The sequence below is a fragment of the Pongo abelii genome, chromosome 18 (genome assembly GCF_028885655.2).
Source record: "Pongo abelii isolate AG06213 chromosome 18, NHGRI_mPonAbe1-v2.0_pri, whole genome shotgun sequence".
Taxonomy (NCBI): domain Eukaryota; kingdom Metazoa; phylum Chordata; class Mammalia; order Primates; family Hominidae; genus Pongo; species Pongo abelii.
In genome coordinates this window covers 20,803,502-20,830,412 of record NC_072003.2, presented here as the reverse complement: position 1 = coordinate 20,830,412, position 26,911 = coordinate 20,803,502, and the positions used below count along the sequence as shown (strand labels likewise).

The following is a 26,911-nucleotide window of genomic DNA, read 5'->3' as shown; positions in this document are numbered from 1 at the left end:
CAAGATGGAATAAGATTTTTTTTAAATTATTTTTCTTTTTATTGAGATGGAGTTTCACTCTTCTCTCCTAAGCTGGAGTGCAATGGTGCGTTCTCAGCTCACTGCAACCTCCGCCTCCCGGGTTCAAGCATTTCTCCTGCCTCAGCCTCCCAAGTAGCTGGGATTACAGGCATGTGCCACCACGCCCGACTAATTTTGTGTTAGTAGAGACGGAGTTTCACCATGTTGGTCAGGCTGATTTTGAACTCTTGACCTCAGGTGATCCACCTGTCTCAGCCTCCCAAAGTGCTGGGATTACAGGCGTGAGCCACCATGCCTGGGCCGTTTACATATATATAATGCTAAAGGGAGATAGACATGAAGACTGAGGAAAAAGCACTTGGATTTGGTGATTTAGTGGGGAGGTTTTGTACCGTGGTGAAGACTTCCCATCACGCCTGTTCTTCCTTGTGTACCTGTTTCTGAGATGGCATCCAGTGGTCCCTTCCAGGTATTTGAAACTTTGTTGCTATCAGGATCCTTCTCCCTTGCTCATTTTATTCAGTAAGTTGTGTCAGTGACACCTCCGTATTCTCTGTGATATCCCTTTGTTTTTTTCCTCCCGAATCTGAATCTCAAGATCTATAAATGAATATTTTCTTGTTGATTCACATCAAACTGATCATCAGATTGTGATGCAAATCGCAAATCTGTTCCTTCTTTTCACCTCTGTTATCGTTGTCTTAATTGGAATATAGTAGACAGTTTTTTGTTCTCTGGCCTCCTTTATCATTCGTCAACATTTCACACTGTTGATCACCCTTTTGTTCATGAAGCTCTCTTCATTTGACTCTTAGACACCATTCTCCTGATTTTCTCACTACATCTTTGATGGTGTTTTTCTTGGGCTTCTTTGAGCCCCCCACCTAAGTATAGGTTACCTCTGCATTCTGTCCTCTGGCTCGATCTCTTATAGATGATGTCTGGGCACTCTCAGCCTTAGTTGAGGTTTCTACCACCACCCATCTGTTGAATTCCAAATCTTTGTCCTTAGCACAGACTCCTCCAGTGAGCCCACAGATCTGTATTTTTCAGTTGTTTACCAGATACCTTCCATTCAGAGGTTCCATAGAACTTTAGCTACAATGGATTCGAAAGGGGGGACTCATTCTGGGAACTCTTTCCTGGACTTCCTCCTTTTTTATTTTCTATCTTGATGCAGGGTACTACCAGTTGCTCATCATCTAGGTAAGACACCTGAGTGACATTAATGCCTCCTTCCTCCCTCTCCACATTCATTAGGTCACAAATCGTATTGATTCTACCACTCAGATTCCTAAATCTCCCAAATCTGCCTTCCCATTCTGTCCTCACTGCTTTAGCTTAGACTGTCATTATTTCTTGCCTCTTTAGTTTGTTTCCTAACTACTCTCCCATTGTGCAGTTGCCTCCCCTGCTTTCTCTCTTTTTAATTTTTATTTATTTATTTATTTATTTATTTTGAGATAGAGTCTCGCTCTGTCATCCAGGCTGGAGGGCAGTGGCATGATCTTGGCTCACTGCAAGCTCTGCCTCCCGGGTTCACACCATTCTCCTGCCTCAGCCTCCCAAATCACTAGGACTACAGGCGGGCACTACCACGCCTGGCTAATTTTTTGTATTTTTAGTAGAGACGGGGTTTCACCATGTTAACTAGGATGGTCTCGATCTCCTGACCTCGTGATCCACCCTCCTTGGCCTCCCAAAGTGCTGGGATTACAGGTGTGAGCCACTGCACCCGGCCCCCTGATTTGTCTTTACTCCCATATATAATATGGCTAAAATTTGAGTGCTGGTTATATCTCATTTACAAGTGAAATATTTGGCATGCATTCTCAAAATCTGTTCATCACACTGAGTCATTATTATCCATTTTACTTTGGAGGAGAGTAGTACCAGGCCTCACAAATAGGAAGTGGGGCAACAGAGATCTGAACTCAGGCTGTATGCTCCAGAGCCCATGATCTTAATTTACCATTTCATTTATGGCTCCCTGTGCCATGTTTGAGTGGCCTTTAAAATCTTTCCTGAGCTGGCATCTGACTTTACTGTTTCATATCCTCCTACTCTGCCTAATCTGTTTACTGTTTGATCTCCTCCCATTCTGTCTAATAGATCTGGAATTTCAGGCCTATTTCTACCTTGTTGGTCTTCCTTGAAGGTGTCATATTGTACCTTTGTGTGTTTGTGCATGTTGCTTCCTCAGCCTTGAATCCCTGCCTCTTTATCTTCAAGGCCCAGCTCAAATGACATCTCCTGGAAGGGTTTCTTGTCTATTAGTTAACACCACCATCCTCTTACTTCTTAATTAGCCTCTCTTCTTTTCCCATGATACACATATACACAACTGCCATATATATATTTATAGAAAGTTTGTAAATATATATATTCGTATTTAAATAAACTTTTAGGATAGTTTTAGATTTACAGAAAAGTGGCAAAGGTAGCATAGAGTTTCCATGAAGCCCATACTCAGTTTCCCTTTTGTTAATATCCTATGTCACTGTAGTGCATTTGTTATAAGTAAGAAGCTAACACTGGTACATTACTGTTGATTAAATTTGATACTTTATTCAGGTTTCCCCAGTTATTCTCTTGTGCCTTTTTTCTGTTCCAGGCTCCCATGGGATAACACATTACATTTAGTCATCACATCATCTTAGTCTCTTCTGGTCTGTGATTGTTTCTCAGACTTTCCTTATCCTTGAAGACCTTGATAGTTTTGAGAAGCACCAGTCACATTTTTTTTTTTTTTTTGCAGAATGTCCCTCAGTTTGGGTTTTGTCTGATGTTTTCCTTATGATTAGACTGAGGCCATGGGTTTTTGGGAGGAAGACCAGAGGTAAAATGTTCTTTTCATCACATATCAAGTGCACATGCTAGCAACGTGACTTACCACTGATGATGTCAACCTTGCCCAGCTCTCTGAAGCAGTGTTAGTTACTGTGTTAGTAACCATAAGTTACTTTCTACTCCTCTTTCCATTCTCCTGTCTCTGGAAGTAAGTCACTATCCCAAACCGCACTCAAGGTGTAGGGGTGGTAAGCTTTACCTCCTGGAGGGGGGATTATTGATATAAATTATTTGGAATTCCTCTGTAAGGAAGATTTGTCTCTTCTCCCTATTTATTCATTCAGTCATTTAATTATATCAATTAATACTTTTTTATACTTTGGGTTATAACCCAATATTGTTTATTCTGTTGATCAGATTGTTCCAGCTTTGGCTGTTGGGAGTTCTTTTAGATTGGTTCCTGTGTCCCATTGACGACGTGTCCCCTGTCCCAATGTCGTTGAATCGGCCATTTCTCCAAGGTGCCCTAGTTTTATATTGGAAAATGGTATTAGAAACCAAGATATGGGCACTGATGTGCACATTGTTACTGGGGTGTCACTACTTCTTCGCCTTTCAGTGTACAGATATATGGATGTGAACCCAAGTTTATATAAATATCTGTAATTATTTATCTGTTCATCTCTATGTTAAGCTAAATAGGAGTTTATACTAACTTCAGCTGATTCATTGCCTTCCCTCCTTGCTTATCTGTAACTTCCCTCTCTGACTATGAGAAACTTGGCATCCATCACCACCATCCCATTAACTACACTGTAAGCGTGGACTTTCTCCCTGTCCCCCTCACTAGGCTGTTAGTATCTTAGACACTTATTAAATCTTTGTTGATGAGTGATGAATCTTGAAGCTGTTATGTATCTTACCTAATAAAAGTTTAGCATTTTAGCAAAAGCAATGTAAATCAGTCTTGTAAAGTTTGAAACAAAACTTTTAACTGCTTTGTTATGTAACATGTATTCATTGTAGAAAATATGAAAAGTGAGAAGGAAAAAAAGCAACTGTTACTCTATCACCCAGAGATAATACTTAATATGTAGGTATGTGTTATTTTAGAACTTTTTCTTTGTATGTATATGTCTACACCCCCCTAAACGATTTTTACAAGAATACATTCACATTTCACACTACTTATTTATAACCTTTTTTCACTTAATATAGTGTTTCTTAAGGATGTCATGTAGTTTTATCGTAATTTAACTGTCTTTACTTAAGTTTCAGCTCCTCCTACTCTTAACCAATTCTCTTTTTTAAGATGTCCAAGTTATTACCAATTATTTGCTTTTATAAACCCTGATTAATATTTTCTTAGAAGTCTTGACAGGCTGTTCTGATGATTTCTTTAGATACACTCCTAAAAGTAGAATTGCTGGAGTAAGTGTATTTTAAGGGTTCTGGTACATGTTTCTAGGGGTGAGGTTTTTACACTGGCATCTGTTTTTACTTTTCACTCCTTCTGGGAAGTACTCTCTAACACCCTTGAGATCTTGCATCCCTTTTGGGATTATGAATAAATAGTTTTTCTTTAAAGCCAGGAACTCACAGCTGTTCATGCTGATTTATTTACCTGCATAGACTATTGTGTCAAAGAATGCACTGCAGTACCGGGGAAATTCCCAGCATGATGCCCAGGAGTTTCTGCTGTGGCTTTTGGACCGAGTTCATGAAGACCTCAACCATTCAGTGAAGCAGAGTGGCCAGCCTCCTCTGAAGGTAAGGACGCATGCTGCCCTAGGGCAGTCAGCTAGCCATGAGAGTGTGTAGATTTTTCTACTGAGGACTTGTTGCATTGCGTTAATACAATGAAATTGACTAAGCTCTGGGTGAGTATAAGATTCAATGGCTACTTAAAGGACATTTCATTTTGTTTACTACTGTGCTGGCAGTGTGAGATACAAGAGCTGTTGTCCCCAAGGAATTTATAGTCTAATGAGAGGGGAAACATTTGCATGTATGATGAGCTTCAGATTAAAAAAAGTGATTCCATTTCACTAAACTGTTTTTAAAGCAGAATATGTTTGCTTTCTATTCTAGTAAGACACATACTCTGTAGTTCACTGGAATGAATACACAATCATAAAGGAAACGTATGTATTTTCTCTGCTGTTGGGATTGGATTTGACCATAGGAGCCCCAGAATGTTCTTATTGAGAAACATAGCAATTAATTCTTAATTTTATACATATAGTCTTACAAATATGGATAAAATGACTTATATAATGGAAAAAATTTAGACTAAAGGGTTGCTTCCCTTGGGCAGCTTTTAAAGTTTTTGATAATTCTGCTCTGTACTTCAAATTTTAAATTTCTAAGTTTGGTAAGTTGTTAAATTATTCTGATTCAAGGTCCTTTTGTGCCTGAACACTCTATTCTGTCATATGACTGTATGCGTGTGGCTGACGCTCCCACCAAATTGAGACATCCTCAAGGTCAGGCACTGGGTCTTATTATCTTTGTATCCTAATGTTCTGTACAGTGCTTCTCTGCATGTGGTAGCAGGTGCTCAGTAACTAATTGTTAGGCGGAGGGACATGAAAAGTTAAATACAACATGAAGTAGAGTGTGATTAGGCATCAACATACACAGCACAACTAATAGGTACTAGGGAATTTAGGCATGGGAAGCATTAGTACTTTTTTTTTTTTGAGACAGACTTTCGCTCTTGTTGCCCAGGCTGGAGTGCAATGGCGCAATCTCGGCTCACCACAACCTCTGCTTCCTGGGTTCAAGTGATTCTCCTACGTCAGCCTCCTGAGTAGCTGGGATTACAGGCATGTGCCACCACAGCCGGCTAATTTTGTATTTTTAGTAGAGATGGGGTTTCTCCATGTTGGTCAGGCTGGTCTCGAACTCCCGACCTCAAGTGATCCACCCACCCCGGCCTCTCAAAGTGTTGGGATTACAGGCATGAGCCACTGTGCCCGGCCAGGATTAGTACTTTTAAAGTGGTTGGGGATTACTTCTTAGAGGAGATTGGGATGGGGGCTTTGAGAATTGGAGGGAAACTGGAGCATCCTGGGGAAGGGGAGCTGCCCGGCTGAGTGCTGTGCAGAGACGATCGCTGGCAGAGTCTGTGTGAGGGGATGAGTCCACGCGACCCACATCCTACCTGCTGTGTTCTGGCTCCTTTAGCAGGTGCCCGTCACTGAAGTATCTGCACTTGATGCATAGCTTGTAAAGGAAGTCAAGGTCATTTGTGATTCTCTAGCTTCATCTTCAACCAAGAATTGGTCTTTCTAGTCTGTGAAATTGTACTTTCTTTTTTTTTAGCCACCGTCAGAGACTGATATGATGCCTGAGGGACCGTCTTTTCCTGTCTGTAGCACTTTTGTACAAGAACTCTTTCAAGCCCAATATAGGTATGAGAAAATCAGATGTTTCCACTTATTTTGTTTACCTGACATCGTTCTGGGTGATTTTAATGTGAAGCGTCTTACCTTTTTGTTTTGAAGATCTTCTTTGACGTGTCCTCATTGTCAGAAACAGAGCAACAGTTTTGATCCTTTCCTTTGCATTTCTTTGCCAATTCCTCTACCCACACAAGGTAAGAATGGATTTAGTAAAATGAAGACTGTATTTTCTTATGGTATCCCTTTTCCTCTGTAGGCTCCTATTAGGTCTTCTTACTTATTTAGACAGGTAATGGGATTAATAATGGGATTGAATACAGTCATTGCTACAACCTTACAAGAATAAATGCCCTCCTGAGTTTGCAGGGTGAGCAGGCACATGAGGCAAGCAGGGGCTGTGTAGTCTGGCCCGGTTTGTCATCCACACATAGTATCGGGGGATGGGGAGGGCTGCTGAGTGACTTCAGGATTCTCTAGAGACCTTACTTTACATTTCCTGTTTCTTAGTTGCTTTATTTTGAACAATTTCTCAACATTTCCAGGAGTTATGCTGTTCTAAAGAAAATACAAAGCACAGAATCAAGTGTAGATATATTTTTGTTTGGTTCATAGAATGTTCATTTTATGAAGATTGCCTTTTCCAAAGATCTCGATGATTGATAGTTCTGCTTAGAGCCAAGTGAAATTTTTCCATTTGGGCTTCCGAGTAACAGTGTGGGTTAGCTTTAGTTTTTTGTTGATTTCATCTCAGGTTTATTTTGCATCTTCTGTATTTTAGTTGAAATAAGTGACTAATGAGAAGATCTGACTTTGATCTGTACAAGCCTCTCTATGTCACTGTAGTGTATCAAGGCAAATGTTCTCACTGCATGAGGATTGGTGTGGCCGTACCTCTGTCTGGGACTGTTGCCAGACTTCGGGAAGCAGTGTCTATGGAAACAAAGATCCCCACTGATCAGGTAATAAGTCTGCTAAGACCAGTTACACATGAGCCACAAAAGTATTGCTTTCTGTTCTCTTAGGATTTTTTATAGTTCTTTGCCAAGTATGGTTGGATAGAGATTTAAAACCAGTTGCATTTAGAGTTGAGGGAAAAAAATCAAGACCCCAAAGACTAAAATGTATAGGGAAACTTTTCATGTTTCATTTAATGGTGTATGTAATTTTAAAAGAAGCTGTGACTTTACACCAAGACCTTCTTGTAGCTTTGTTCATAAGGTATAATTACTTAACCCTTCTTAAATCATTCCTGTGGATGTGTATGTGGGCACTGGAGCATCCTCACAGTGTTTGATACTCAAAGAGGCTTTGAAAACTTAAGCAGTGACACTAGAAAACCCTTTCCCATTGTGGTGATAAGAGTGGATATCTTGCTAGTACCGTGTTCTGTATGTAATAGATGTTCAATACGTTTTGTTTTCTCATTACAGCTGGACCAGAGTCTCTTACCTTGTTTAGAGAAGAGAAAGGGAAGTTGTGCCCATGCCGCATCCCTTTTGGGGTAAATGTTTGATAAGCAGTTATGTTGAAATTTACCAAAAATACTTTTGACCTGTTTGGACTTGACATGTTTTTGCAGATAGCTTTTACTCAATTTACTATTATTATTTTATCTGGAAAAACATTCCTTATTTAAGATTTATTAAGGAAAGATGACTCAGTAGCTAAATTGCTCTCCCTAGGTAGTAGCTTCTGGAAGCTACTGTGTAATCCCTGGACTAATAAAGGTGTTTTGTACTTCGGCCTCATGTGGCCTCATTTGGGAAGTTACCACAGTAAAACAAACACAGCCAGCAGTGTTGCCCTAATATGGCAAATATCTCATATTTTTGCAGGCCAAGTACTGGCATGTTGATAAAATGTTCATATTCTTTCCTACTCTGAAAAGCCCGTTGGCTCTTTCTTCCCTTCAGGATGAGGGAAAGGCAGAAAGGGAGGGAGCGAGGCTTCGGTGGTGTCCAGGGCAAATCTGGTTGCAGCTTTAGAGCTTCCAGCACTGTCTGGCTCCTTTTGCATGTGGTTTAAATTGGTGAAATAATTACAAGTTTGCTGTTGACCTCAGTTTGCTGAAGAGAGTGAATTTTACTTGCATGTTCACCGGCAGAAAAACAACATGGTCATTAAATTCATTAGAAGGAAAATGTGCCAGGAACATTTTTGCTGGACTATTTGTAGAATATACCACCAACCCCTTTTACCTGGTAGATTCACAGAATGTTAGTGCTGGTAGAGGGGACCTCAGGGGTCCAGTCCAACTCCCTTATTTGAAAGAGGCTCAGAAAAGCCGTGGGACTTGTTCAGGTTTGCAGGGCTGGTTGGTGACAGGCCGAACTGGAACCTGCATACCCAATCCAGTGCTTTTTCACTAGACAGCACGGCTGAGCATATAATGAAGTCTTTAAATGTCTCCCGTGTTCTCCTCTCCATCTTTTGTTTTTCTGTTTTGTTTGTTTGTTTGTATGTATGTATGTATGGATTGTTTGAGACAGGGTCTCACTCTGTTGCCCAGGCTGGAGTGCATTGGTGCAATCATGGCTCACTGCAGCCTCAACCTTGTGGGCTCAAGCAGTCCTCCCACCTCAGCTTCCCAAGTAGTGGGGATTGTAGGCGCATGCCACCACACCCAGCTGATTTTTGTATTTTTCATAGAGATGAGGTTTTGGCATGTTGCCCAGGCTGGTCTTGAACTCCTGGCCTCAGCAGTCCTTCTGTCTTGGCCTCCCAAAGTGCTGGGATTACAGGCTTGAGCCGCCATGCCTGTCCTGTTTTTCTGTTTTATTGTAAAATAACCATTTCTTGAAATATAACAGAAAGAGGAAGTATCTCATACTAGGTATCTTAATGCTAAGGGTTACTAACTTTAATACTATGTTATATAGTATTCATTTAGATTTTTTCCATGCATATATACATTATTTTATATAAGTAGAGTCATTTACACATATTATTTTTACCTTGCTTTGTATTTAGATTTTTGCATGTTAGTGCAAATATATATAGTTTATTCTTTTTAGTAGCTTTATAATTCCAGTAAGGCTATACTACGTTTAATTAGTTAGTATTTTTGGACATTTGAGTTGATTTTTTTTTTCAATACAAATATCCATGGTTTAGGCTTGAAAAATAGAAAATTAAATGATATGGGAGAAAGCCTCAGAGTCAGATGTGGACTCTGTCCTCGACATGAGGCTGAATCGTTGTAGAACTTTAGGCAAGTCTCTTGGCGTCTCTTCTTTCAGTGAAATGGAGGTTAGACATTGTGATCTCCTGGTTCTCTTCTACATTAAAACTTAGAGAAACTCTGGAGTTAAGAGTCATGGAGTTCTGCATCAGGGTACAGGTTTCCCTCAGTGTCCATGGGATTGGTTGTAGGAACCCTTGCACTAGGATACCAAAATCCACAGTGCTTTAATCCCTTTTATAACATGGCACAGTATTTGCATAGAACCTAAGCATATCATCCTGTATACTTTATTTATTTTTACTTTTTATTTTATGGATACATAATAGTTGTACCTCCAATATACTTTAAATCATCTCCAGATAACTTACAATACTTAATACAGTGTAAATGTTATGTAAATAGTTGTTATGCTATATTGTTTAGGGAATAATGACAAGAAAAAAAGACTGTTCAGTATACATTCAATCATCCTTTTTTTTTCTTCTGAATATTTTTGATCTGCAGTTGGTTGAATCCACAGATGTAGCACCCACAGATATGGAGGGGTGACTGTATATTGTTATATAATTACAGAGGATACTGTGCTTCCAGGATTCTCTCATTAAAGGCAAATAAAGTGGGCTCTGCGAGATGTTTCAGAGCTCTCTCAGACCACTGCCAGTCCTGATGGTCTGGAGAAGTTCATAGAATTGGGAGATCAATTAGTATCGAATTTCCAGTTACCCAACTGTTTACATTTTTCCTATTTTTAGATTGTGTTAACAGAAATGTACTATGATGGGTTCCATTGTTCCTTTTGTGATACAGACGACCTGGAAACAGTCCATGAAAGTGACTGTATTTTTGCCTTTGAGACTCCCAAAATATTTAGGCTTGAAGGAATTCTCAGTCAAAGAGGTAAATGAGCTCCTGTTTCCATAATGCCACCTGGGTTTGCAGGTTTAACTATAGTCTACCCTTTTAGTTGTCTATTATATAATGATATACATTTTTTTTTAATTGTGGTAAAATACACATAATTTTTTTATGATGGTATAATGGTAAAAATCTTACAGTAATATTTTCCTAGAAGAAGGCAGCTCTTACTGTTTTAGGCAAAGATATATCCATAGTTTAGTTGGGAAAACCTCTTATTGAGATTCAGGACTGACTGTGACCTCCTTTAAGTAGCCTTTTTGGCATCTTATCATGACATTCAGGAGGATATACTATGCCATAGGTTGTTTTTTTTTTTCTTTTTAATTTTGCTATCACCTCTTAAGATTCTGACATTTTTGCTATAGAATGTTTTCTTGGTACCTGCTTTTAAGAAATTTGCATGTAACTCTTCATTGATAGGCAGCAAAATGAAGTAAAGCCCTGGACAGTAGTGTTCCTCTTACTGTGGTTTGGGCTGTGATTTGGAACTTAGCTTGTCTCCTCACTGTGCCTGGAGTTACGGGGTTATTCTGATTTTAAGAGTTACCAAGCAACTCAGACTTTGCTCCTGGCCACAGCATTCTTCAGGGTTCCTCCTAGGGCTCCTCTTCTTTTGCTCTACCCTAGTGGTTGTTAATGCATCAGTATTACCTGGGAACTGGTTAGAAATGCAAATTCTTGGTCCCTACTCCACACCTAGTAAAGGAGAAACTCTGGTAAAGAAGCCCTTTAGGTAGGTGATCATGATGCAAGCTAAAGTGAGAACCGCCGCTCTTATCAGGATTTTCCATGCCTTGATTTTTTGAACTGAATTCCCCCCCAGCCTCAACTTTTCTTTTGATTCCAGTTCCATTCCTTGACTTCCACCTCCCTACTGGAATTTCGACTTAGAAATCCTACAGGTGTCTTACCCTTAGCATTTCTTTCTTAGATTGGTTGCTCCTGCATTTTTTCTAGAAATAATGGCACTACTATCCTCTTCTTCACTCAAACTGGATCCAAGCTTGATAACTTCTCCTTCAAAACTCTCATAGAGCTGTTGACACACACTGCATTTTTCGCCTTTATTCTACTGCCACTGACATAGTTCAGGCCAGTCCCAACTGAGCTTTTCCAGTAAGTTTTTATCTTTACCACTGAGCTTTCTCCTTTCTAGTTATTTCTCCACAGACTTACTCTAATACACAGTTCTGATCATGTTACATGCTATTGATTTACCAGTGATTCCCCTTTTCTAAGATCAAATCTAAACACCTTGGAAGGAGCATAACGCCCTCCTCCCCTGCCATGATTTGGTCCTTGCCTTTCTTTCCAGTCTCTCTACTCCCATTTCCTCTCCTTCCTCAGGTCTTCTCTTTCAGGTTACTCTGTTTCTCAGACATGCCATGTGCTTTTCCATGTTCCCTACCATTTGCTGTGCTGAGGATTCACTTCTCCAGCTTCTATTCTCGTTAGCTCCTGCTTTGTCTCCCCAAGGTACCTTCCAGTCTCCCCATCCTGCCAAGCTCTAAGCAGTCACTATTCTACTTTCTCTCTCTCTCTTTTTCTTTTTGAGACAGAGTCTTGCTGTGTCGCTCAGGCTGGAGTGCAGTGCATGATCTTGGCTCACTGCAGCCTTAGCCTCCCGAGTAGCTGGGATCACAGGCGCATGCCACCACACCTGTCTAATTTTTATATTTTTAGTAGAGATGGGGTTTCACCATGTTGGCCAGGCTGGTCTCGAACTCCTGACCTCAAGTGATCCACCTGCCTCAGCCTCCCAAAGTGCTGGTAATCTTACAGGCATGAGCCACCACACCCAGCCCACTATTCTTCTTTCTGTTTCTACAGATTTCCCTAGTCTAGACTTCCATATAAATGGAATCATACAATACGTGGTATTTTGTGACTGGCTTTACTTAGTGTGATGTTTTCAAGATTCATTCATGTTGTAGCATATATCATACTTAATTCCTTTTTGTGGCCAAATAATATTTTATTGTTTGAATAGATCACATTTTGTTTATTCATTGTTAATGAACATTTGGGTTGTTTCCACCTTCTGGCTAATATGAATAATGCTCCTGTGAACATTCCACACAAGTTTTTGTGTGGACTTATGTTTTCGTTTCTCTTCATACCTGGGAATAGAACTGCTGGGTTGCGTGGTAACTCTATGTTTAATCATCTGGGGGAACTTACAGACTGTTTTCCAAAGTGGCCACACCACGTTACATTTTTATCAGCAGTGTTTGAGGGTTCCAGTTTCTCTACGTCCTTGCCGACACTTGATTATTATCTGACTCTTTAATTTTAGCCATTGTAGTGGGTATGAAGTGGTATCTCATTATGGTTTTGATTTGTGTTTGTGACTGACATCATGTTGAGCATCTTTTCTTGTGCTTGTTGGCCATTTGTATATTATATTTGGAAAAATGTCTGTTCAAATATTTTACCCATCTTAAAATTGCATTGTTTGCTATTTGTTGTTGAGTTTTAGGAATTTTCACATATGCTGAATACTAGACCCTTATCAGATATATGATTTGCAAATATTTTCTCCCATTCTGTGGGTGGTCTTTTAACTACCTGATAATGTCCTTTGAAACATAAAAGTTCTTAGTTTTGTTGAAGTCCAGTTTATCTATTTTTTTTTTTTTTTGCTTGTGCTTTTGTTGTCATATCTGACACTTTATCAAATCCAAAGTCATAAAGATTTACCGCATAATTTCTTTTAAGAGTTTTATAGTTTTAGCTCTTATATTATAGTTTTTTGAACCATTTTGAGTTAATTTTTTATGTGCATGTGCATGTGTCTTTTTAGTAGCATGATATATAATCCTTTGGGTATATACCCAGTAATGGGATTGCTGGGTCAAAGGGTAATTCTAATTCTAGATCCTTGAGGAATTGTGACACTGTCTTCCACAATGGTTGAACTAATTTACACTCCCACCAACAGTGTAAAAGCATTCTTATTTCTCCACATCCTCTCCAGCATCTGTTGTTTCCTGACTTTTTAATGATTGCCATTCTAATTGGCGTGCGATGGTATCTCATTGTGGTTTTGATTTGCATTTCTCTGATGACCAGTGATGATGAGCACTTTTTCCTGTGTCTGTTGGATGCATAAATGTCTTCTTTTGAGAAGTGTCTGTTCATATCCTTTGCCCACTTTTTGATGGGGTTGTTTTTTTCTTGTAAATTTGTTTGAGTTCTTTGTTGATTCTGGATATTAGCCCTTTGTCAGATGGGTAGATTGCAAAAATTTTCTCCCATTCTGTAGGTTGCCTGTTTACTCTGATGGTAGTTTCTTTTGCCGTGCAGAAGCTCTTTAGTTTAATTAGATCCCATTTGTCAATTTTGGCTTTTGTTTCCTTTGCTTTTGGTGTTTTAATCATGAAGTCCTTGCTCATGCCTATGTCCCTAAAGATATTGCCTAGGTTTTCTTCTAGGGTTTTTATGGTTCTAGGTCTAAGATTTAAGTCTTTAATCCACCTTGGATTAATTTTTGTATAAGGTGTAAGGAAGAGATCCAGTTTCAGCTTTCTACATATGGCTAGCCAGTTTTCCCAGCACCATTTATTAAATAGGGAATCCTTTCCCCATTGCTTGTTTTTGTTAGATTTGTCAAAGATCAGATGGTTGTAGATGTGTGGTTACTTCTGAGGCCTCTGTTCTGTTCCATTGGTCTGTATCTCTGTGTTGGTACCAGTACCATGCTGTTTTGGTTACTGTAGCCTTGTAGTATAGTTTGAAGTTAGGTAGCGTGATGCCTCCAGCTTTGTTCTTTTTGCTTAGGACTGTCTTGGCAATGCAGGCTCTTTTTTGGTTCCATATGAACTTTAAAGTGGTTTTTTCCAATTCTGTGAAGAAAGTCATTGGTAGGTTGATGGGGATGACATTGAATCTGTAAATTACCCTGGGCAGTATGGCCATTTTCACGATATTGATTCTTCCTATCCATGAGCATGGAATGTTCTTCCATTTGTTTGTGTTCTCTTTTATTTCATTGAGCAGTGGTTTGTAGTTCTCCTTGAAGAGGTCCTTCGCATCCCTTGTAAGTTGGATTCCTAGGTATTTTATTCTCTTTGAAGCAATTGTGAATGGGAGTTCACTCATGATTTGGCTCTCTGTCTGTTATTGGTGTATAGGAATGCTTGTGATTTTTGCATATTGATTTTGTATCCTGAGACTTTGCTGAAGTTGCTTATCAGTTTAAGGAGATTTTGGGCTGAGACGATGGGGTTTTCTAGATATACAATCATGTCATCTGCAAACAGGGACAATTTGACTTCGTCTTTTCCTGACCCTTTATTTCTTTCTCTTGCCTGATTGCCCTGGCCAGAACTTCCAACACTATATTTAATAGGAGTGGTGAGAGAGGGCATCCTTGTCTTGTGCCAGTTTTCAAAGGGAATGCTTCCAGTTTTTGCCCATTCAGTATGATATTGGCTGTGGGTTTGTCATAAATAGCTCTTATTATTTTGATATACATTCCATCAATATCTAGTTTATTGAGAGTTGTTAGCATGAAGAGCTGTTGAATTTTGTTGAAGGCCTTTTCTGCATTTATTGAGATAATCGTATGGTTTTTGTCATTGGTTCTGTTTATGTGATGGATTACGTTTATTGACTTGCATATGTTGAAGCAGCCTTGCATCCCAGAGATGAAGCCAACTTGATCATAGTGGATAAGCTTTTTGATGTGCTGCTGGATTCAGTTTGCCAGTATTTTATTGAGGATTTTTGCATCGATGTTCATCAGAGATATTGGTCTAAAATTCTTTTATTTGTTGTGTCTCTGCCAGGCTTTGGTATCAGGATGATGCTGACCTCATAAAATGAGTTAGGGAGGATTCCCTCTTTTTCTGTTGATTGGAATAGTTTCAGAAGGAATGGTACCAGCTCCTAGAATGTGGCTGTGAATCAGTCTGGTCCTGGACTCTTTTTGGTTGGTAGGCTATTAATTATTGCCTCAATTTCAGAGCCTGTTATTGGTCTATTCAGAGATTCAACTTCTGCCTGGTTTAGTCTTGGGAGGGTGTATGTGTCCAGGAATTTATCCATTTCTTCTAGATTTTCTAGTTTATTTGTGTAGAGGTATTTATAGTATTCTCTGATGGTAGTTTGTATTTCTGTGGGATCAGTGGTGATATCCCCTTTATCATTTTTATTGTGTCTATTTGATTCTTCTCTCTTTTTTTCTTTGTTAGTCTTGCTAGCGGTCTATCAATTTTGTTGGTTTTTTCAAAAAACCAGCTCCTAGATTCATTTATTTTTTTGAAGGGTTTTTTGTGTCTCTATCTCTTTCAGTTCTGCTTTGATCTTGGTTATTTCTTGCCTTCTGCTAGCTTTTGAATGTGTTTGCTCTTGCTTCTCTAGTTCTTTTAATTGTGATGTTAGGGTGTTGATTTTAAATCTTTCCTGCTTTCTCTTGTGGGCATTTAGTGCTATAAATTTCCCTCTACACACTGCTTTAAATGTGTCCCAGAGATTCTGGTACGTTGTCTTTGTTCTCATTGTTTTCAAAGAACGTATTTATTTCTGCCTTCATTTTGTTATTTACCCAGTAGTCATTCAGGAGCAGGTTCTTCAGTTTCCATGTAGTTGTACAGTTTTGAGTGAGTTTCTTAATCCGGAGTTCTAATTTAGTTGCACTGTGGTCTGAGAGACAGTTTGTTGTGGTTTCTGTTCTTTTACAGTTGCTGAGGAGTGCTTTACTTCCATTTATGTGGTCAATTTTAGAATAAGTGCGATGTGGTGCTGAGAAGAATGTATATTCTGTTGATTTGGGGTGGAGAATTCTGTAGATGTCTATTAGGTCTGCTTGGTGCAGAGCTGAGTTCAAGTCCTGGATATCCTTGTTAACCTTCTGTCTTGTCAATCTGTTTAATATTGACAGTGGGATGTTAAAGTCTCCCATTATTGTGTGGGAGTCTAAGTCTCTTTGTAGGTCTCTAAGGACTTGGTTTATGAGTCTGGGTGCTCCTGTATTGGTTGCATATATATTTAGGATAGTTAGCTCTTCTTGTTGAATTGATCCCTGTACCATTATGTAATGGCCTTCTTTTTCTCTTTTGATCTTTGTTGGTTTAAAGTCTGTTTTATGAGAGACTAGGATTGCAACCCCTGCTTTTTTTTGCTTTTCATTTGCTTGGTAGATCTTCCTCCATCCTTTATTTTGAGCCTACGTGTGTCTCTGCACATGAGATGGGTCTCCTGAATACCGCACACTGATGGGTCTTGACTCTATCCAGTTTGCCAGTCTGTCTTTTAATTGGGGCATTTAGCCCATTTACATTTAAGGTTAATATTGTTATGTGTGAATTTGATCCTGTTATTACGATGTTAGTTGGTTATTCTGCCCGTTAATTGATGCAGTTTCTTCCTAGCATTGATGGTCTTTACAATTTGGCATGTTTTTGCAGTGGCTGGTACCGGTTGTTCCTTTCCATGTTTAGTGCTTCCTTCAGGAGCTCTTGTAAGGCAGGCCTGGTGGTGACAAAATCTCTCAGCATTTGCTTGTCTGTAAAGGATTTTATTTCTCCTTCACTTATGAAGCTTAGGTTGGCTGGATATAAATTTTGGGTTGAAAATTCTTTCCTTTAAGAATGTTGAATATTGGCCCCACTGTCTTCTGGCTTGTAGGGTTTCTGCCGAGAGATCTGCTGTTAGTCTGATGGGCTTCCCTTTGTGGGTAACCTGACCTTTCACTCTGGCTGCCCTTAATATTTTTTCCTTCATTTCAGCCTTGGTGAATCTGACAGTTATGTGTCTTGGGGTTGTTCTTCTCGAGGAGTATCTTTGTGGTGTTCTCTATATTTCCTGAATTTGAATGTTGGCTTGCCTTGCTAGGTTGGGGAAGTTCTCCTGGATAATGTCCTGAAGAGTGTTTTCCAGCTTGGTTCCATTCTTCCCATCACTTTCAGGTAGAGCAATCAAACATAGATTTGGTCTCTTCACGTAGCCCCATATTTCTTGGAAGCTTTGTTCATTTCTTTTTACTCTTTTTCTCTAACCTTGTGTTCTCACTTTATTTCATTAATTTGATCTTCAGTCACTGATACCCTTTCACTTGATCGAATTGGCTATTGAAGCTTGTGCATGCATCACAAAGTTCTCATGCCATGGTTTTCAGCTCCATCAGGTCATTTAAGCTCTTCTCTTCATTGTTTATTCTAGTTAGCCATTCATCTAACCTTTTTTTCAAGTTTTTAGCTTCCTTGCGTTGGGTTTGAACATGCTCCTTTAGCTCAGAGAACCAACCTTCTGAAGCCTACTTCTGTCAACTCATCAAAGTCATTCTCCATCTAGCTTTGTTCCATTGCTGGCGAGGAGCTGCAATCCTTTGGAGGAGAAGAGGCGCTCTGGTTTTTAGAATTTTCAGCCTTGCTGCTCTGGTTTCTCCCCATCTTTGTGGTTTTATCTACCTTTGATCTTTGATGTTGGTGACCTACAGATGGGGTTTTGGTGTAGATGTCCTTTTTGTTGATGTTGGTGCTATTCCTTTCTGTTTGTTAGTTTTCCTCCTACTGATCAGGTCCCTCAACTGCAGGTCTGTTGGAGTTTGCTGGAGGTCCACTCCAGACCATGTTTGCCTGGGTATTACCAGTGGAGGCTGCAGAACAGCAAATATTGCTGCCTGATCCTTCCTCTGGAAGCTTCGTCCCAGACGGGCACCCGCCTGTGTGAGGTGTCTGTTGGTTCCTACTGGGAGGTGTCTCCCAGTTAGGCTACATGGGAGTCAGGGACCCACTTGAGGAGGCAGTCTGTCCATTCTCAGAGCTCAAATGCCATGCTGGGAGAACCACTGCTGTCTTCAGAGCTGTCAGACAAGGACCCTTAAGTCTGCAGAAGCTGTCTGCTGCCTTTTGTTCAGCTATGCCCTGCCCTCAGAGGAGGAGTCTATAGAGGCAGCAGGCCTTGCTGAGCTGCGGGGGGGCTCTGCCCAGTTCGAGCTCCCTGGCCGCTCTGTTTACCTACTCAAGCCTCAGCAATGGTGGATGCCCCTCCCCCAGCCAGGCTGCCGCCTCACAGTTCGTTCTCAGACTGCTGCACTAGCAGTGAGCAAGGCTCTGTGGGCATGGGACCCACCGAGCCAGGCACAGGAGAGAATCTCCTTGTCTGCTGGTTGCTGAGACCTTGGAAAAAGCGCAGAAGTGTCTTTTGGGCAGAAGTGTCCTGTTTTTCCAGGTACAGTCTGTCACAGCTTCCCTTGGCTAGGAAAGGTAAATCCCCCGACCCCTTGAGCTTCCCAGGTGAGGTGACGCCCCACTCTGCTTCAGCTCACCCTCCGTGGGTGGCACCCACTGTCCAACCGTCCCAATGAGATGAACTAGGTATCTCGGTTGGAAATGCAGAAATCACCCGTCTTCTGCGTCGATCATGCTGGGAGCTGCAGACCAGAGCTGTTCCTGTTCGTCCATCTTTGAACGGATCCACGTCATTCCTTTTTAATGGCTGAACATGATTCCATACATACATATGCATGTACCACATTTTGTTCATTAATCTGTTGATGGGCATTTGTTTTTTTCCTACCTTTTGTCTATTGTGAATAGTCCTACTATGAGCATTTGTGTACTAGTATTTGTTTGAATACCTGTTTTCAGTTCTTTTGGGTGTATACCTAGGAATGGAATTGATGGATCATGTCATAATTCTATGGTTGTCTTCTTGGGGAATTGCCAAATTGTTTTCCACAGGAGCTGGATCATTTTACGTTTCCACCAGCAATAGATGAGAGTTCTAATTTCTCCACATCTTTGCCAACATTGATTTTTCATCTTTTTGATTTTAGCCATCCTGGTGAATGTGAAGTGTTACTTCATTGAGGTTTTGACTTGCATTTCTCTTATAGTAAGTGATGATGAACATCTTGTCATGTGCTTGTTTGGCCATTTACATATTCTCTTTGGAGAAACGTCTATTCAAGTCTTTTTCCCATTTTAAATTGCATTATCTTTTTGTTGAGTTGTAAGAATTCTTTGTAAGGATGTATAATACTAGACCGTTACGGGATATATGACTTGCAAGTATTTTATTCCATTCTCTGGGTTTTTTCTCTTTCTGGATAGTGTTCTTTGATGTACAAAAGTTCTTCATTTTGATGAAGTCTGTTTTTTCTTTTGTTGCTGATAATTTTGTTGTCATATCTAAGAATCCGTCACCACATCCAAGGTCATAAAGATTTACTCTTGTGTTTTCTTCTGAGTTTTGTAGTTTTAGCTCTTACATTTAGGTTGTTGATACATTTTAAGTTAATTTTTATAAATTGTATGAGGTAGGGACCAAACTCCATTCTGGGACAAGTAAATATTTACTTGTCCCAGCACCATTTGATGAAGAGATTGTACTGTCCTCGTTGAATGGTCTTGGTGCTCTTGTTGAAAGTCCTTATTTTAATTCCTCTTTTACTTCACCCTCTACTTCCAGAGGCCTCTGGCGCCTCCAGTTTCTGATTCTTTTGGTGATCTTGTATATTGGGTTGGCCAGCTTTCTCCAATGCCAGCTTACAATTCAGTTTTGTCTGGTCTACTCATATTTACAATATTTTCTAGATAGTCTATTATTTCACTTCTTCTTCTTTGACCCAGGTGCTTGTTTGTCTTTCTTTTCCAGTTGTTACATTTCCCCGTATGTGTTTTTGTTTGGATTGTTTCTAATTTTATTGCATTACAGTAAAAAACACCTAAATTATCTTGTCCAGAGGGCCTTTCCTCACTCCCTTTACCTGCAGGCTGGCTGTTGAACTCCTGCTCTTCTGTTAATCTCTCACACCAGTGTGTTATGTGGAAATGATTTGTTTTCTTCTCTGTCCTTCCCACCACACTGTGAAGTCCTCTGGAGCTGGGGCCACATTTTGCTTTATCTTGCTATACCCAGCAGTGCAGTATAGTTCTTAATATGCAGCAAGAGCCCAGGTAATGTTTGTTCAACTGAAAGTTTCTCAAAATCCTGTTCCCACCCCAGTTGCTTAGGGTTAACACTAAGCTTCTATTTATAAGTGAATTTGGTGAATCCAAAGGTTATTGTATTCTAGCCAGAGACTGCCTTATTGAGTGTGCATTAGCCTCTATCCTAAGGCCTTAACAGATGTTTTGTTCAATACATAATGAGGCTACTGCTTTCCCCACATTACCAGTGAGGAAGCTGAGACTTGGAGATGAAGTAACCACTCCCAGCTCACACAGCTGGCAGTAAATGCGTCCACAGTTTGAACACAGAGCTTGATTTCTGTGCAGTTGACAATGTGGCATCCCCTCATCTCGTCAGGAGTCCACATCAATTCTAGGAGAACAGGTCTTCCCACCCTTACCTCTGCCAAGAACCTGGGAAACGAGTTTATTGTCTCAACTTCAGATATCTATTATTTTTATTTTCTCATACCAGAGTTTAAAATGGTTAGGAAGTAAGATCTACTCCTGTTCCTTTTGTGATTTCTTTATGGTGTTTAAGCTTAAAAAGTTTTCTTCCCTCTAGTGGCTTGAAAAAGATTCAGCTTTTTTCTTATTTCTAGTTTTTATGTGTTGTTCTTTTAAACTCCATCTGGACTTTATATTGGCATTAACTATGTACTTGTCATTTTAAATTGTTATAATGTTGAGGTATCTTAATAGGTTCAGTGAGTCTTAGATTGCTGAGTATTGAGGTTATTGCCAGCATTCTGCTATAAATACTTTTGTGTAAGCCATTTGTATTTTATTCTCTTTTTGGTGGTGTTATTATTTATGGTGGTGGTAGGAGGGGTTTCTTCTCTTTTCCAGCTGGGGTGTCATTTCCCTAGGCTGTACTTCCAAAGGATTAAAGGAATGAACAGGTAGTCAGGCATTTATTGGGGTTGTGCTGGGTGCTGAGTTGCTGGGTACTTTGATTGACAGGGAGCTCTGCTTTGGAGCATTTGGGAGGATCAGTACTGTGCCTGTCAAATACATATTTTTGTTAACTTTAATGTGGATTGATCCAGTCTAGTAGACTGTATTCCAAGTTGGAAGATTCTCCTGATGGCTCTGAGTCTAGTAGGTGTAGTGTGTAATTTACCTTTTATTTCTTATAAGTCTGGCTCTTTAATCAGGGAGAAGAAACTGCTATTTAATATTGAAGAACATTCCACATATTCTCATCTTTATTTTTTAAAAATTTGTTTGATTACTGGTTGCATGACCTCACTAAATTTTCTTGGTGAATCATCTTAGCACACATGCCCTTCTAAAACTATCTAACATTCACTGAAGTGCAGTTTTAATTTTCAGTTTTTAAGATAGGTAAGGCTAGTTTAAAGGAAATAATAATGGATGCTAAAGAAATTCTCTAACGGCTAGATGAGTAATCTAAGTAGGATGTTTCTTTTTTTGATTGCAGTTTAATTTACATAATGACATTTTTAAAAAAAATTTTCTCTGTTGGGTAAATTTCTTCATAATGAGTGAATAAAAATAATTTTGAAGAGATAAAATGAGTTGTTTTTATTCTATTTCAGGAATTCATTTAAACAACAACCTAAACCACTTGAAATTTGGCTTGGATTATCATAGACTGTCTTCTCCTACACAAACTGCAGCAAAGCAAGGGAAAATGGATTCGCCCACCTCAAGAGCAGGCAGCGACAAGATTGTCCTGTTGGTGTGTAACCGAGCCTGCACTGGGCAACAAGGGAAAAGGTGAGAACCAGATTATTTTCCAGTAAGTACCTAGACTGTAAAAGTTCAGTATTTTCAAACATTTTAAAAAGCATGGGCAAAAAGTTCTTACTTTTCGTAGTTAATTTTTGATTCTGATATTTAGAAAGAATACATGTACAAGTTGACCTGATTTGGGGGGTTGGTTGGGGGAGAGTAAAATTAGGAATCTGGGTTTTTTTTGTTGTTGTTGTTGTTGTTTGTTTGTTTGTTTGTTTTTTGATATGGAGTCTCGCTCTGTTGCCCAGGCTGGAGTGTAGTTGCGCAATCTCGGTTCACTGCAACCTCTGCCTCCCAGGTTCAAGCGATTCTCTTGCCTTGGCCTTCTGAATAGCTGGGATTATAGGCGCCAGCCACCACACCCAGCAGATTTTTTATATTTTTAGTAGAAATGAGGTTTCACCATGTTGGTCAGGCTGGTCTCAAACTCCTGACCTCAGACGATCCGCCCGCCTTGGCCTCCCAAAGTGCTGGGATTATAGGCGTGAGCCACTGCATCTGTCCAGGAATCTAGTTTTTAAACTCCCATTTCATATGTATATTTTCAGTTCAGGCTCCTCTTGGGGCTGTAGACCCATTTCCAGCTACTTTCCTGATAGCTTTTTAATTTTTATTTTTTTAATTCTTAACATGTCTACTTGGATGGTGCCATGTCCCTCAGTCTTCTGTCCCAAATTGAACTTATGTCTTATGTCCCAGGCGTCACCGCTCCACCACCAGTGTCAGGGATTGGTGGAGAGGGAGTATAAAATCCCAGGGTTGCTAAGAGAGGGCCCAGACCGAAGAAGGTTTGGTGGAAAGCAGAACCTTGGTCTCCATGTAACTGCTCCTAAGCCTCAGGCTCCCTTGCCCTGCACGTCCTGTTGCTTCCCTGATTGACCTTCTCCGTGACCTGTAGCTAAACCTTCCACCAGCGCTTGAGAACTTAATTTGAACCGGATCCTTTCCCAGACCCCTTTCTCCTCCTCCTCCTCCTCCTCTTCCACCTCCAGGTGCCCAACAGCCCCCTTCTCCTCCTTTCCCTTCCCTTCCCTCTCCTCCCCTCCCCCTCCCCTCCGCCTCCCCGTCCCCGTCCCCTTCCCTCCCCCAGCCCTAAGCCACCCCCGCCTCTGTCCTGGCCGCCTCAGGGCGCCCTGAGAGGACCAGGACATGTCGGTGTGGTGGCTGCTCTTTTGGCTCCTCCTGCTGGGATTTATCAGCCATCACCCCACCTATGTGAGTAGACGCTGGACCTGCGGGGTTTCTTCCTTGTTAGCGGGCTGTGTCACGCGGCATGAAATTACACAGCTCAGGCCTGTAATCCCAGCACTTTAGGGGGCCGAGGTGGGCAGATCACTTGAGTCCAGGAGTTGAAGACTAGCCAGGGCATCATAGCGAAACCCCATCTCTACAAAAAATTCCAAAAAAGATTAGTCGGGCCTGGTGGTGCATACCTGTTATTCCAGTTAACGGAGAGGCTGAGGTGGGAGGATCCCTTGGGCCTAAGAGCTGGAAGTTGCAGTTAGCCGAGATGGCCCCGCTGCACTCTTGTCTCAGAAAAACGAAATGGACCAAAACAAAGTGAAATATCATTTGATTTGTGTCATCTGGTTTGACGACTTTGTTTTTTTTAGACAGAGTCTCACTCTGTCGCCCAGGCTGGAGTGCAGCGGCAAGATCTCGGCTCACGGCAACCTCCGCTTCTGGGGTTCAAGCAATTGTCCTGCCTCAGCCTCCTGAGTAGCTGGGATTACAAGCGCAGACCACCACGCCTGGCTAATTTTTGTATTTTTAGTATAGACTGGGTTTCACCATGTTCGCCAGGATAGTCTCCATCTCTCGACCTCGTGATCCGCCTGCCTCAGCCTCCCAAAGTGCTGGGATTACAGGCGTGAGCCGCCGCGCCCGGCCAAAACATACAACCTTAAGTGTAAGTTTACTAACTTTGGAAAGTACGTACACCAGCATAACCCAACCCCCATTCAAGATCTACATTATTTTAATTTTATTATTTTTATTTTTATTTTATTATTATTATTTTTTTGAGACAGAGTTTCTCCCTTGTTGCCCAGGCTGGAGTGCAATGGCACAATATCCCTTGTTGCCCATTGGAGTACAGTGGTACAATATCAGCTCACCGCAACCTCTGCTTCCCAGGTTCGAGCAATTCTCCTGCCTCAGCCTCCCGAGTGGCTGGGATTACAGCCGTGTGCCACCACACCCAGTTAATTTTGTATTTTTAGTAGCGATAGGGTTTCTCCGTGTTTGACCTTGAGGAACCCTGGGAGCTCAGGAAGGAAGGAGTGCCCAGAAGCAGGGACAGGGAGCTGGTTGGGGAGGACCAGAAATCAGGTTTGTGAAGGTTCCAGAGAGGACCTGTTCTTGGGAGGAGGGTGGGGGGCTGAGATGGGGGAGGGGGCATTGGAATGGCGGGGCGCTCGTCCAATGGCGGGGCGCTCGTGGGATGTCCATTGTGAGGCCGCACCACCGGCGTCAGGGATTGGTGGAGAGGGAGTATAAAATCCCAGGGTTGCTAAGAGAGGGCCCAGACCGAAGAAGGTTTGGTGGAAAGCGGAACCTTGGTCTCCATCTAACTGCTCCTAAGCCTCACGCTCCCTTGCCCTGCGCGTCCTGTTGCTTCCCTGATTGACCTTCTCCGTGACCTGTAGCTAAACCTTCCACCAGCGCTTGAGAACTTAATTTGAACCGGATCCTTTCCCAGACCCCTTTTTCCTCCTCCTCCTCCTCCTCCTCTTCCACCTCCAGGTGCCCAACAGCCCCCTTCTCCTCCTTTCCCTTCCCTTCCCTCCCCTCCCCTCCCCTCCCCTCCCCTCCCCCTTCCCTCCACCTCCCCATCCCCGTCCCCGTCCCCTTCCCTCCCCCCGCCCTAAGCCACCCCCGCCTCTGTCCTGGCCGCCTCAGGGCTCCCTGAGAGGACCAGGACATGCCGGTGTGGTGGCTGCTCTTTTGGCTCCTCCTGCTGGGATTTATCAGCCATCACCCCACCTATGTGAGTAGACGCTGGACCCGCGGGGTTTCTTCCTTGTTAGCGGGCTGTGTCACGCGGCATGAAATTACACAGCTCAGGCCTGTAATCCCAGCACTTTAGGGGGCCGAGGTGGGCAGATCACTTGAGTCCAGGAGTTGAAGACTAGCCAGGGCATCATAGCGAAACCCCATCTCTACAAAAAATTCCAAAAAAGATTAGTCGGGCCTGGTGGTGCATACCTGTTATTCCAGTTAACGGAGAGGCTGAGGTGGGAGGATCGCTTGGGCCTAAGAGCTGGAAGTTGCAGTTAGCCGAGATGGCCCCGCTGCACTCTTGTCTCAGAAAAACGAAATGGACCAAAACAAAGTGAAATATCATTTGATTTGTGTCATCTGGTTTGACGACTTTGTTTTTATTTTTATTTTTTAAGACAGAGTCTCACTCTGTCACCCAGGCTGGAGTGCAGTGGCAAGATCTCGGCTCACTGCAACCTCCGCTTCTGGGGTTCAAGCAGTTGTCCTGCCTCAGCCTCCTGAGTAGCTGGGATTACAAGCGCAGACCACCACGCCTGGCTAATTTTTGTATTTTTAGTATAGACGGGGTTTCACCATGTTCGCCAGGATAGTCTCCATCTCTCGACCTCGTGATCCGCCTGCCTCAGCCTCCCAAAGTGCTGGGATTACAGGCGTGAGCCACCGTGCGCGGCCAAAATATATAACCTTAAGTGTAAGTTTACTAACTTTGGAAAGTACGTACACTAGCATAACCCAACCCCCGTTCAAGATCTACATTATTTTATTTTTATTATTTTTATTTTTATTTTATTATTATCATTTTTTTTGAGACAGAGTTTCTCCCTTGTTGCCCAGGCTGGAGTGCAATGGCACAATATCCCTTGTTGCCCATTGGAGTGCAGTGGTACACTATCAGCTCACCGCAACCTCTGCTTCCCAGGTTCGAGCAATTCTCCTGCCTCAGCCTCCCGAGTGGCTGGGATTACAGCCGTGTGCCACCACGCCCAGCTAATTTTGTATTTTTAGTAGAGATAGGGTTTCTCCTTGTTGGTCAGGCTGGTTTTGAACTCCCGACCTCAGTTGATCCACCCGCCTCGGCCTCCCAAAGCGTTGGGATTACAAGCGTAAACCATCGTGCCCAGCCAAGATCTAACTGTTATGTCACCCCAGAAAGTGAAGTCTCACTCTTCCCGGCCAGTCTCTTTCTTATCATGGGTTAGCTTGCTTATTCTGGAATTTCGCGTATACAGATGCATGCCATGCCATAGGTACTCTTTTGTGTCTGCCTTATTCTGCTCAACACCATGTTTCTGAATCATTACCATTGTTGTATGGTTCTCTAACTCCGTGATTTGCATTTCAGACTCAGCATATGCTGAGTTCAACCTGTTGAAGGGCTATCTCTGTTTAATTCACCATCTTGAAAGAAACATTTAAAATTGAGATGTTTTCAAAAATATATAGTTAAATCCTGAGGAATCGATGTAGAAATGCTATCACAAGCTGTCTGAACTTACTCAGGGGAAGTCTTCGTCTTCACTCACATAAGAGTCTAATGGAATGAATATGAACAGTCTTAGAGAAATCCCACACTCTTCATGCCATTTGCATGATCTCCACCTTGGTCATTTTTTTTTTTTTTTTTTTGGAGACGGAGTCTCACTCTGTCACCCAGGCTGAGTGCAGTGGTGCAATCTCGGCTCACTGCAACCTCTGCCTCCCCGGTTCAAGTGATTCGTCTGCCTCAGCCTCCCGAGTAGCTGGAACTATAGGCGTGTGCCACCAGGCCCTGCTAATTTTTTGTATTTTTAGTAGAGATGGGGTTTCACCATGTTAGCTAGGATGGTCTCAATCTCCTGATCTCGTGATCCACCCACCTCGGCTTCCCAAATTGCTGGGATTACAAGCATGAGCCACCGCGCCCGGCCCACCTTGTTAATTTTGAAGCA

The 26,911-nt window shown here is 41.6% G+C and overlaps 1 protein-coding gene across 9 annotated transcripts in view; it reads left to right on the top strand.

Moving 5' to 3' along the window:
- Nucleotides 1-26,911, top strand: part of LOC103889532 (ubiquitin carboxyl-terminal hydrolase 31-like) — a 58,387-nt gene that overhangs the window by 15,283 nt on the left and 16,193 nt on the right. For 3 of the 9 annotated variants that reach the window (XM_054534786.2, XM_063717630.1, XM_063717631.1), the window contains exons 2-7: nt 4,444-4,581; nt 6,139-6,227; nt 6,321-6,412; nt 7,062-7,177; nt 10,155-10,299; nt 21,782-21,962. In XM_054534786.2, coding sequence (XP_054390761.1) covers nt 4,444-4,581; nt 6,139-6,227; nt 6,321-6,412; nt 7,062-7,177; nt 10,155-10,299; nt 21,782-21,962 — 761 coding nt within the window. Of the gene's footprint in view, nt 1-4,443; nt 4,582-6,138; nt 6,228-6,320; nt 6,413-7,061; nt 7,178-7,648; nt 7,720-10,154; nt 10,300-21,781; nt 21,963-24,417; nt 24,970-26,911 lie in introns of those variants that run through there. The other 6 variants (XM_063717632.1, XM_054534787.2, XM_054534788.2 and 3 more) reach the window with 6 other exon arrangements.